The sequence below is a fragment of the Oncorhynchus mykiss genome, chromosome 17, assembly GCF_013265735.2.
Source record: "Oncorhynchus mykiss isolate Arlee chromosome 17, USDA_OmykA_1.1, whole genome shotgun sequence".
NCBI classification, from domain to species: Eukaryota; Metazoa; Chordata; class Actinopteri; order Salmoniformes; family Salmonidae; genus Oncorhynchus; species Oncorhynchus mykiss.
Window position 1 is genome coordinate 63,482,838 of NC_048581.1, and position 12,935 is coordinate 63,495,772.

At 43.6% G+C, this 12,935-nt stretch overlaps 1 protein-coding gene across 1 annotated transcript; it reads right to left on the reverse strand.

The window, feature by feature from the left end:
- Nucleotides 1–1,636: 1,636 nt before the first annotated feature.
- LOC110494348 (RNA binding motif protein 15) lies at nucleotides 1,637–6,799 on the reverse strand. The gene has a single exon (XM_021569321.2). It carries the CDS (start codon nucleotides 6,646–6,648, stop codon nucleotides 4,135–4,137), a length of 2,514 nt encoding a protein of 837 aa, XP_021424996.1. The 5' UTR covers nucleotides 6,649–6,799; the 3' UTR covers nucleotides 1,637–4,134.
- Between the last annotated feature and the right edge of the window lie 6,136 nt (nucleotides 6,800–12,935).

The window sequence follows — 12,935 nt, forward strand, 5'->3', positions numbered from 1 at the left end:
GACATACACATCAGAGGGACTTCTATTGGTTAAGCAATATCTTGAATCTAAATTTGCCTGTGACAAAACAGCATGCAGGGAGAAAAAACTATTGACAACGCACTGTTAATGAATTGTATAACAGACCTATAGACATTTTGAAAGTGTAACAAAATGATCATGGAGCAATACACTTCAATAAATTGTAACCAGTGCTATTACACTGATGGCATTGCTTTAAGGAGATGTCTATACCCGTTTATGTGCAATATATACAAGTGTATGGTATTACATTTATTATGGACCAGGTATCATTAATTGAACGGTTTATCTGCTTGCCTCATATATAGAATGCATCTAAGTACACAATACCAGATTAAGTGATTTTCAGGTGTTCATAACAAGGGATCAGACTGTTCTTTGTTTATACGTACCAAAGTATGTCGTTCAGGCTGGCAGCAATCTTTACCTGAGCAGGGACAGGTGTCTGTGGGGGGAAGGGAGGTGCCCACTCCTGTCATAGACAGGCAGAGCTCAAAACCTCTGAGAAGCCTTGTGTTGCCGTCCAGGGTGTGGCACACAGTGGGTCTCTCGCAAGGCAGGATTTGCATTTCCTACCAAAGTTTACATACCAAATCCACAACTATGCTAGTCAGGCCTGGAATCCTGGCACTAAGCCGACTGTTAACTGGGCAGTGCCTCCTGTGGATTCTGGATCCCTGATGGCAGCCCAATGACAGTCTCTTCATTTTGATTTCATATTCACTTAGAATAAACTCTAGAACTAAATCAATTCAAATCATTGATACCTGCACAGGGCGGGAGGTTCCTTTCACTGGGAGTGGCACATGGTGGTTTGTGGAAAGCCTGGGTGCCGAGTCACTCCATCCCATGGTAGGGTACCAATGTAAACTGACCCTAACACAGTAAAATATTATTCCTGCAGGCTTCAACGCAGGGAGAGCAAAGCAACTGGCAAATACACAAATAATTAAAACTATGGCTCCTTGTTAAGCTGGAACAGATCTTGAGGCATTACCCTCCTAGCTCTGCAGGGTTGTTTTCGTCAGTAGAGTTGAGTGGACAGGACAGGCACTCCAACTGTGTGTTGTTGGCCAAAGTGACACACAGCAGGAGGTGTGGTGGGCAGAGCAGTGGAACACCCGGGACAACTGGATCAGTGGCCCAAGGTGATGACAACAGCGCCACCATCAGAGCAGCAGCCAGCAAGAGGTGAGCCTCTCTCCAGCCCCCGTTGTAACAGCTCACTGGAAAACAGCTTCATCACCTACGGCTACGAGGACCAGAGATGACACAGGAGTAGGGCCCCACTCCCACTTCAACGGGACACTAGGGACATCTCAGCAAAGGCACAGTAATGATGGCCAGGTAAAAGGTGTGGGGGGGGGGGACTTGGGCATTAACAGCTGGAACATCAGCAACTCTTCAAAAAGCAGTGTTAACAATGGTGGTGAGCAATGATGTCAACACAAAGATTTGAGCTCTTTCCCTTGCTCTCAACACTTTTCTTTTTCCTTTCTGGTCTGGAAAGGTGTTCCCATTTTTCACACAGGCAGGGCCAGAGTTAAGTGCAAAAGACAATTCCTTCGCAACACAACAGAAAAGGTCACAAAAGTCGTCTTCCAAGGCAGAAACATTTGTTTTCCCACGAAAGAGAACATTTATTGATACCGAAACAAAATCTATGAAGTGCAAGCTGCACTTTGTGTTTTTTGACAACTACGTCTTAGGCGCATGTGCAATTGCGGTTTCCATTTTTTCTCCAAAAATCAGGTGGACACAGCACAAAGCATATTTTCCATTTAAAACACGGGAAATGGCATCACAAAGCATTAACACAACGAGCAGTAAATTCTGAGGAAATGCACAAAGGGCCACTGTGCAAAGGACCCTTGCCCCTGTGCATTCTGGAGTATTTTTGCGTATGGTGTTTTCCAGTGTCCAACGGTGGTATGGTGGTGTTATCCACTCTGGTATTCCTTGCTCAAATCTGAAGTGTCCATAACATACATACAGTAATAATTTTATACAAGAAATTTCACTTAAAATACATTTTTAAATAAAATGTCTTTTTTTTTATATGTAAAAATGCCAATACACTTTGAATTCTAAGTAGAAGCAGAAGGCTATGGCATTAACAACACTACTGGTGAGTTCCCCAAGTATAAAGTTGGCAATTAATGTAAAGGCCAAACTGAAAATGAACAATTATGTAAATTAACTTCCACTGTAGTATTTGGAGAGATTTTGATACATATGCTTAATGCCAGTCAACAAACCTTATCCTTAGTTTAACCCTAAACAGAATTTAAGTACACTGTTGAACTAAACCAATTGTTAAAATCTATATATGTTTTAGGGACATACATACTCTTGGTCCTTGAGAGCAAATAGAAAGGTATCCTGTTTCAAAAGTGAGTCATACATTTGACATAACTGATTGAACTCATTGGAGAAATTCCATTTAGATAAACTACTTTCCTTCTCACCTTGTTGACGCACGTTTGTGGAACTGAAAAGACTATGTGAAATGGCTCCACCTAGCTTTCTGGAAGGCTAGGCAGTCTCTAAATGGTTTCCAGACAGTTCTCTCAGAACCAAAAGGGGAAGTCATCAAGGGACACATATTACTGCCATGAGGGGCCATCGTCATTTGGTTTAGAAGCTTTATTTCCTTCTTTACTATGTATAGTAAAATACTAACTTAAACTTAACTCAACCATTTAACTGTGGGGATGATTGTTGGAAATAACATTACTCATAATATAAAAAACAGGATAACGTCCTGACCTCAAGGACCTCAGTGGCACAGGAAAATAGTGGTAGTTCTTATTTAGTCAAAAAATAATACCCTCTATGGAATTTGTGTGGCATCACCTCTATTGAATGAACCCAAGGATCATATACCTGTTGACAATCAAAACCATTCTGGATTTACGCTAATAGAGTCAATATTTGCATATTGCCTAACTAATAGGCACTTTTAAATTAGACCACTCAAAATAAACTTATGAGCCTTGTTTTTGTGTTTTTTTTACTATTAGTCTATATAGTCAACAGGGCAATGCAACACTTGTAAAACAAACTCTGATATCCTAGATTCTCTTATAATGTATCAAACAAAATATTGTTTCCAAAATTGAAAATTCACACTTAACTGTGAGTGCTATTGGTGCCAAGCAAAGATACACTGACAACAGTCGGCGATACAGTAGGTGAAAATGTGAGCACTTTGGCGATTAGAAATAACAAAAATCGTCCCAACTATGGATCAAATAAGTAAGACCTTATCAAACAGCAATGTTTGATTTGAAAATATTCCAGGTAGAGTTTTATGTAAATAACTGAATTTCAAAACCTTTTACATTGGCTGCTTGATAGAGACTGGTATATTCTTATTGATCAACAAAAGCAGATGCCAATTTTACTAAGAAATTATTGATAATGCAATGGAAAACTGTATCGTCTTACAACTACACACCTTCACAGGCCTCTTAAAATATGGCATGGCTTATCTATTACCAGTCTGACTAAGTGTAAGAAATTCAAATGAGGAGATAACTAAGGGTAGTTAAGATTTTTTTTCAGGTCTCAGATTAATCTTTACATGCTTTTATGTTCTACTGCAATGAATAGCAAACAAGACTGACACCAGATAAATGATTGTTTGCAAATACAATGGATGTCAGATTTTTTCAAAATAAAAAAGGCAATAACCAATGTAGTTGTGATTCACAAAAATGCATAAATTACACTACAGATGAATGATTTACAGATTAGTTGCAGAAATAGAGAAAGGTGAGTCTACTTTGACTTAACCAATTTCAATTAAATGTATCCACTTCTTGTGATTTAAATTGTTCACATTAAAAGTAGACCACCAATAGAATGTAATGCAGGCTACATGCTAATGCATGCTATGCTGAGTTGACAACTTAAAATATCTGAAAGGCTTGTTATTTTTGATTACCAAATTACTCTTAGTATAGCATTGTGTTCTGCCAATAAGTTCTACTTGTAGCAAGACAGAAAGCTATCAACCCCACCCTGTTCCGTTTCAATGACAGCTAAATCCCGTAACACATTGTGGGTGTGAATGTGCTACCAATGCATCACACATGAATGATTCTCATTTTATGAGGCTCCTCGGACAATGACCATCACCAGGTAGTCCTCTTCGGTTTTGGCAAGGGCTTTAGCTGAGGCATCCATGAACTGCTGGGAAAAATCACAGGGCGGGAAAGCGTGAAGAACTCCTGCGCCGTCCTTGTCGCGGGTGCCACCCACAGGCAGGCTGATGACGCCGGCTGCTTGCTTCTGCTTCAGGTAGGAGACCAGGTTCTTTAGAGGCCTCTCGGTGGAGCTTCCCACATCCTGGGGCCCCTCCTCACAGCTCCCGGGCACAGCCAAGAGGACAGAATAGCCACTGGGGCCTGCAGTCTTGATGCGACGGGACACCTCATCCAGCTTGGGCTGGTCCAGACGCAGGCGCTGGGTGATCTTTAGCTGGGACACCTGACCACCAGTGGAGCTCTCCACCAGTAGTCTGGCTGCCACAGCTAAGTCCCCCTCTAGCAGGTGCATGGAGGTGGGGAAGCTGCTGTTCTTCAGCAGGAGCACGCCATGCCAGGCCTGACATAGCTTCTGCCCCCCGGCCCCCTGCTTAGACTGCAGGCTGGACATGGAAGAGGAGGGGTGATCAGAGCGGTCCTCCCTCTTTACAGGGCTTGTGCATGAGTCACTGGCTTTGCGTTTGCGGTCCCGTTCTGGTAAGGCTGGGCTGTCTGTCCGCAGCCGCTTGTCCCCAGGGCCACGGCCTAGGCTGGCCCGCTGCTCTCTGACGGGAGAGGGTCTATCGGAGCGTGGGGGGCTGTAGCGCCCCCCGTCCCGGCTGCTGCCACCAGGGCTGTGCTCCAGAGAGGCGCCATGACGACGACGCCCATGTTCACTGCTGTTTGGTGAGCGGTCCGGGCGACGCCCATCCTCTAAGAGGCGCCGTTTTCGGGCCTGGTCTCGGCTCTGCAGCTCCCGTTCCAGAGACCAGGGTTCACGTGAACGCCTCTCCAGGTGCTCCACGGGTTCAAAAGCTGCCCCTCGCACCCTCTCGCAGACTGCTGGGCCAGCCCAGTCTGCGTTGTACAGTTCCCTTTCCCTGAAGCGGAGTGGGGGTGGAGGGCTCCTCTCTCTGATTCTGATGGCCTCGAGGGTGGGCCGGTGGACAAATGAGTCTGCCACTAGGTCAAAGTGAGGCGGCAGAGGGAGAGGCTGCAGGTACTGTTGCTGGTAGCGGAGCTCTGTGTCAGCAAAGTCCACCCTAAGTCTCCTCTCAGGACCACCCAGAGGAAAGCCACGCATGTGGGAGCAAGCGGCCTGGGCAGCGTCCAGGCTCTCATACTGGATGTAGGCCCACGTGTCCCCCTTCCTGTAGTCTATAGTCCGGATGGTGCCGAAGCGGTCAAACTCCCTAGCCAGAGCAGCAAGGGGGACCCAGGGGCCAAGACCCCCCACCCACAGCCTGGTTGTGGGTGTCGCTTTGCCATAGCCAATTTTAATAGGGTTGTGACACACCACTTTTCCTGACATGGTGATCTTAGCACGGTGAGCCATGTCCAGGTTCTCGAACTTTAGGAATCCATAGGTGCTGTTCTGTCCGCGAGCGGATGTCCGCTTGATGTCCACCTCTGTGATCAACCCAAACCTGTCAAACACCCTCCTCAAGTCATTCTCTGTCACTGAGACATCGAGGTTGCCAAGAAACAACGTCCTGTTGGCCCGCTGATCATCTTCAGGGGAGAGGAGGTCCTCCTCACAGAAAGCTGCACAGTCAGGGATGAAGGGTGGCCGGGCCCTGGCTTCATAGATAGAAAATTCCCTCTCTCTTTCCAGTTCTCTAGGGAGGGAGGGGGGAGGGGGGAGGCGGCCCAAAGCTAGCTGCTGCAGTCGGAAATCTCTATATCCTAGCCCCGTTGGTGAAAGGGGTCTTTGGACATGCAAATGTCTGTGTCCTGCAACTCCTGCATATGGATCTTTTTCGATGGGGGAGCGGCTCCTCCTCCGGTTCATGTACACCGCGTCAATTTTTAGAGGGCGGTCATAGAGCACCAACTTGCCGCGTGCGTGCTTGGCCGCCTTAGCATCGTCGGGCCTTCTGAAATTCACAAATGCCACCCTTTCGTCGTTAACTCTGCTTATTTTGACACTCACGTCCCCAAATTTCTTAAATTCGTGAAATAATCCATCTTCAATGTCTTCGTCGCTCAACTGAGAGCCCAGCTCGCTAATTTTTAGAGTCTTGTACTCACTTTCGTTACTCGGAAGAGGCCGCGGTTCCCCGCGAGAATTGGTCCTTGTCGTGGGGTCCAGAGCAATGCTAATGTGTAGCTTGCTACTCGAACCAGTTGTATTAGCATATCCATGGCTACTCCCAGTTCGATTTGACACATGTCCGTCTAAATCTCGACAGTCTCTCTTTTCAGACGGTAAACTCCGTTTTACCGAACCACCACTTTTGACAGAACTATTCCCGTTGCTGCCTGCCGCCGAGAGTGTTCCCATTTTCTTACTTGTTGGGTGGCTTCCTCCCCGGTCTCGAATATCGTCCAGAATCCGCGAGCGCTTTTTAACGGGCGACCGCTCCTTGCCTTTCATTTTTAGACTGCAGTTACCGCCTTGAAAACGATATATTCTAATCTTACTACTGTTTTTGTCTCTAACTTAAGTAAGTAAAATGTGCTTTAAATTCAACTCGTAGGCGACATATCCGCCATGTTGAAGAGCAGCATTAAAAGTCCCGCCCAGCTTTGGTGATTGGTGGAATGCGGCTCGCGTAGAGAAGAACGATTGGTTCCACACATGTCACTCAACACAGTATGGGTGCGGTTCTGGGCCTAAAATACAGTGAGGAAGGTCAGTAACCTCTACTTTCTTAGGCTTTATGTATGAGACACGTACATGTTAATACTATAGTAGGCCTATCCTTTTTGGATCAGAGGGAAATGCAACAAGCTAAAAATAAGATTGTGCCATAGAAACTCCAACACATTTTTGTATTGTTTAGTGAAGATTTTGAAAATTAGGCTGAGAATGTAGGCTAAGGCATATGGTAGGAAATAAGAAAGAAAATGTGTGCTTTAAAAATAAAAACTGATAAGATGAATAAAAGTAGTAATAAAACATTACAATGAGACTCAGCTTATAGATTGTTTTATGTCTTCATAGTGATCTGCTCTATACTGATGTAAATTCTTTGAGAGAGTGTGAAAGAGAGACACATCATGTACAATATCAATCAAAGTCATGAAAGACATGGGAGAGAGCGAGGTGGAACTGGTTAGTGGTAGAGGAGTTGATTGATGAGGCCTGAATCGACTGACAAGGACTGGCACATTTATTTCTGGGCCTACTTAGGTAGAACCTCTCTGGTTATGTCCCAAATCCTCTATATTGTGAACTATTTTTAACCAGGGGCAATAGAGCTCTGGTCAAAAGTAGTGCACTATGTGGGAATAGGGTGCCATTTGGGACACAATCTCTCTGTCTGTACGGCTGCAGCCAAAGTCACTGGCACCAGTACTGGTGCACTGCCAGAGAGACATCGGAGGAGTGATGAGGAGCAGCTGGCGGAGAAGAGGAAACCTATTCATAACAGTGTCATATGCCCTCATTACAGCCAGACAGATGCCTCAATTACAGCAACAGTTGAACCAGGAGGTTAGGGTAGGCACTATAGCTACAGAACAGGCCTTTGGAGATACAGTATCTACCCCCTTTCATTCATTTGTGCAAATTTGTAAACTTTAAGTTTATTATTGTAAAATGTCTGGTTCACATACAAATACAATTGCATTACTCCTTTTGCCGTAAGCAACCTGTTGCCAGGTGGATGTGAGAAGCACAATAACCACTAGGGGGCAGAGGGGTTCCTCTGATAAAGTGCTATGGACACTGAGGGCGTCGGCCTCCTTGTAATTTCTTTCTCACTTCCTGTGACACACCTCAAGGTCCAATGAAGGACAAACATACACAGGCTAAACCAGGTTACCATCCAACCTTTTTTATCCAAGTAAAGTGCATGCCATGGGAAGTAGGGATCTCTTTGTGTCGATGAAACGAATTATGTGAGAAATGTCGTTGGCAACGCTTTTATGCACAAATATTGATATAATAACCATCATATCAAAGTAAACTTGGGGTTACCCAAAGACATGTTGTGTGGTCCTCCCAGTACAATTTGTCAAAATCAAAAAGTTTATTATGCTACAGATGAAACAATTTATGATGAACTTAACAGGGTGGTGGAAGGTGATGAGCTTGATGCTCCTTTCCAATAAATATCAAGGGTTTTATTCTGGTGACATAATCATCAAAGCTTGGCTGCTGTTAGACAAACATAATCTTGTGTTTTTGTGCATGATAATCTCATCCTGTAGGCTATATTTGCGCTCTAGCCACCAGCGTGCAGATACAGTACTGTACCCCTATCTGCTGTTGGCTAGAACGCACGTGCTAATACCATAATGGGCACACTTCCTATATAACCCCCCAAATTTTTGGGGGAAAACCATATGTAGAGTTCAAAATGCGACGGAAACCCACTTAACTTGTATTTTTTATTTGGTAATTTAACCGCAAAAGGTATTTTTATATGTCAATTTGATGGAAACATCTCTGTTAGGAAAATGCGCATAAAACAATTGTTTTTACGCTGATTTTAGAATGAACAAATTTACGGTATCACCAGGATCAATGGTAAATTCATGTAATAGGTTTAGCAAAATTCACATAAAGTTCCTGGTATTTATTAGTTCATATCAATTTAAAGAAATGTAGCCAATTTATTCATGACCAAATTTAGCTAACATTAGATAGTTAATCCAGAGATTCTTACCTTTGCCTCGATTCGGCAGTCTCGTCCAGATCTTCATGGCATTTGTAGTTCTTTATGATAGCCACATTAGCAGATAATTATAATTTAATTTTTGGAGGGTAAATAGAGGCAAATATATTGACAAATGCCACTTTCGCCAAGAGAGATTTACACAGTTATCAAACCGTTACACCAGGGTAAGCCTGAAATAAATTATGATGAACTTCACAGGGTAGTGAAAGTGCAAGGTGATGAGCTTGATGCTCCTTTCCAATAAATAATCTCACTCTTTTGTCCATAATAATCTCATCATGTTGGCAAAGACAGTACAGTCTGAAGATAGGCTAAAACTGCTTATCCAATAGAAATCCCAGATCACACTTGTAGGCAGGGGCGCAACTTCCACTGAGGATGAGGGGGACATGTCCCCCCCACATTCTGAAATTGCATTTTTGTCCCCCAAATTTTATCATTGGAATGTGATACAAAACACTGCAACGGTGTGCTTTAAGACCATGCAGACGCCTCCGAGCAATCAGGTAGGCTGTTCGGAGTGTTTATCCGACTGGATTTAGGACCACACAGACACCACAGAGCGGGCTGACAGGCTGTGTGAAGTCAAAGCTTCTGGAAGGCTGGCTGGACCAGCACAGGTGAGTTGAACATAGTGTTGAGCTCTTTCATTGAGTTGTACAAGAATGCAGAACTGAAACTGGCTACTCTTTAGTTGACTGATGTAGCTGGCAAGGTAACTGCTGTTTAACTTATCAGAAAAAATACAATACGAGTGTTTATTCACTGCCCTGAGCTAGTATTGTAACTGACATGTAACGTTAGCAAATGTTTCATCCCGTCTTGACTGAGGTGAATGAATAAGCTACGCTAGTGAGTAGCTTCCACAGCCAGAGGTGGCTATTATTACTATCTAACAGAAGTTGTTTGTATGGAAATGTTTGTAGCCTTTGTTTTGTCATGCTTCAGAAGTAAATGAACTTGGCAAGCTTTTGCCAGTTGATGTACCATTAGAGAGAGAGCTGGCCAAAAGTTGGCTTACACATTAGCTATTATTTTTTGCCTCAAACTAGAATTGAATCAAACAATAAAACCATCAGCCAAATGATTGAAGAATTATATTTTTTCAGTGCAAGGTGAGTTGTATTATTCAGTATGTCAATTTAATGTTATTAATCTGTCAGTTTCCCTAGATAATTCCCTACTTTTCACACTGACACTGTAATAAACAGCTCTAAAATTACAGGCTTCGCTGTCATGGTGCAAAGTAGAGGTCTGCACAGGACTGATTTCTTCATCCAGCTCCCGCCCTCAGACACAGCTTTTCATACCTCACTCTGCCAGCACCTGCTGGCTTTCTTTCTGATGGTTCCAAACCCAACCGCAGTCCCGCAATGTTATTTTAGGCATATGGCGGCAGGTAATCTAGTAGTTAGAGCTTTGGACTAGCAAACGAAAGGTTGCAAGATCGATTCCCCGAGCTGACAAGGTAAAAATCTGTCGTTCTCCCCCTGAACATGGCAGTTAACCCACCGTTCCTAGGCTGTCATTGACAATAAGAATTTCTTCTTAACTGACTTGCCTAGTTAAATAAATAAATACAATATGTGATGCAGCTCACTTGCCAGCCAGGGTCCCAGCAATGTTCTGCCCTATAGGCAATATCAAATGTGCAAAAATAAAATAAAATTACCATAGATTCTCACATGGCCCTTATATTAGGCTATCTGTATTACTGGGCTATATCAGCCAACATTCTAGCTGTAGTTCGAAGAGAGCAGAGTTGGAGAGACTTACACTTTCTCTTAATCTATTTTTATAGCCTACCTTTTTGGAGAGGGAAGATTTTCAGACAGAAAAAATATGGGTGATCAACATTTAAACCTATTTCTAGGCAATGTAGTAAACTATATTGTGCCTTTTCCTTTTCAATGACGATTACATTTTATGATTGCACTTCGACTAACGTTGGTTGAGCGCCACACATACTAGGCGCACTTGAACTCTAACACCCAACTAGGAGAGGTAGGCAGAAGTTGACACAGCGAATTCTGAGTGTGTGACTAATGCAAAAAAACACATGTTTTTAATAGGATAGGTACGCTAACACATACAAAGCAGAAGGAGGAACGTTTCAAAATAATCTGTGGGACAACAAAAATATTTTCATCTGTCTGACACCCGCTCCCGCCTGCAGCTTGAAAAATGCTAACTGTGCCGCAATGATCTCTGGTATCCTGCAGAAATGCAGCCCTCTAGTGCAGTCAGTACACAACACTATGCTCATCATGTCTTAGCAGGATTAGATGGTGACAGGGGTCCCAAGAGGGTCAGACAGCCAGGGAAGACCAATTTATGGAGCTCAGGTGAATTTTGCAGTATATTCGGTGAATGATGCAAAGTTCCATCTTGAATTGCTGGGTAGACCTACAGTAGCTACAGGACAGCAGCTTAAGTTTAAAGCTACGGCCTAGGATCTGGGAATAATGGTCATTTCAATTATTGAACCATTGATTCGATTCTTGGATAATACAGTGTATAAATGTACACCAAGGTAATTCTTTGTCATGCCTAATTTTAGGAGGATCAGATGGTGACAGGGGTCTCAACAGGGTCAGGCAGCTAGGGAAGACCAGTCTGTGACAGAGGTGAGGTGAATTTATGCAGATACAACACTTTATTCTCTTTGTCCAGCAAACACAGGACAAGCCAGATGTTTTTTAAGGTAGTCTGACAAACCTTCAAAGTTGATTTCCAAACTGTATCCAGGGTTGATAGAGGCTTTTCCCAATGACACAAAACACGTAAAACAAACATTTGAGGAAGACCTGGGAGACGCTATTGACGAGGATGAATGGATACAGATAAAGTGCCTTCAGAAAGTATCAAACCCCTTGACTTTTTCCACATTTTGTTACATTACAGCCCTATTCTAAAATTGATTAAATTAATAAAAATCTTCAGCAATCTACATACCATACCCCATAATGACCAAGCAAAAACAAGTTTTTAGAAATGTTTGCTAATATATTAAATATAAAAAACAGAAACACCTTATTTACATAAGTATTCAGACCCTTTGCTATGAGACTCGAAATTGAGCTCATGTGCATCCTGTTTCCATTGATCATCCTTGAGATGTTTCTACAACTTGATTGGAGTCCACCTGTTGTAAATTCAATTGATTGGACATGATTTGGAAAGGCACACACACCTGTCTATATAAGGTCCCACAATTGGCAGTGCATGTCAGAACAAAAACCAAACCACGAGGTTGAAGGAATTGTCTGTAGAGCGCAGAAACATGATTGTGTCGAGGCACAGATCTGGGGAAGGGTACCAAAACATTTCTGCAGAATTAAAGCCCCAAGAACACAGTGGCCTCCATCATTCTTAAATGGAAGAAGTTTGGAACCACCAAGACTCTTCCTAGAGCTGGCTGGCCAGACAAGCAATTGGGGGAGAAGGACCATGGTCAGGGAGGTGAACAAGAACCTGATGGTCACCCTGACAGAGCTCTAGAGATTCTCTGTGGAGATGAAATAACTTTCCAGAAGGACAACCATCTCTGTAGCACTCCACCAATCAGGCATTTATGGTAGAGCGTCCAGACCGAAGCACCTCCTCAGTAAAAGGTACATGACAGCCCGCTTGGAGTTTGCCAAAAGGCACCTAAACACTCTCAGAGCATGAGAAATAAGATTCTCTGTTCTGATGAAACCAATATTTAACTCGTTGGCCTGAATGCCAAGTGTCACGTCTGGAGGAAACCTGGCACCATCCCTACAGTGAAGCATGATGGTGGCAGAATCATGCTGGGGGGATGTTTTTCAGTGGCAGGGACTGAGAGACTAGTCAGGATTAAGGAAAAGATGAACAGAACAAAATACAGAGAGATCATTGATGGAAACCTGCTCCAGAGCTTTCATAACCTCAGACTGGGGTGAAGGTTCACCTTCCAACAGGACAACAACCCTAAGCACACAGCCAAGGCAACGCAGGACAAGTCTCTGAATGCCTTTGAGTGGCCCAGCTAGATCCAGGACTTAAACCTGAT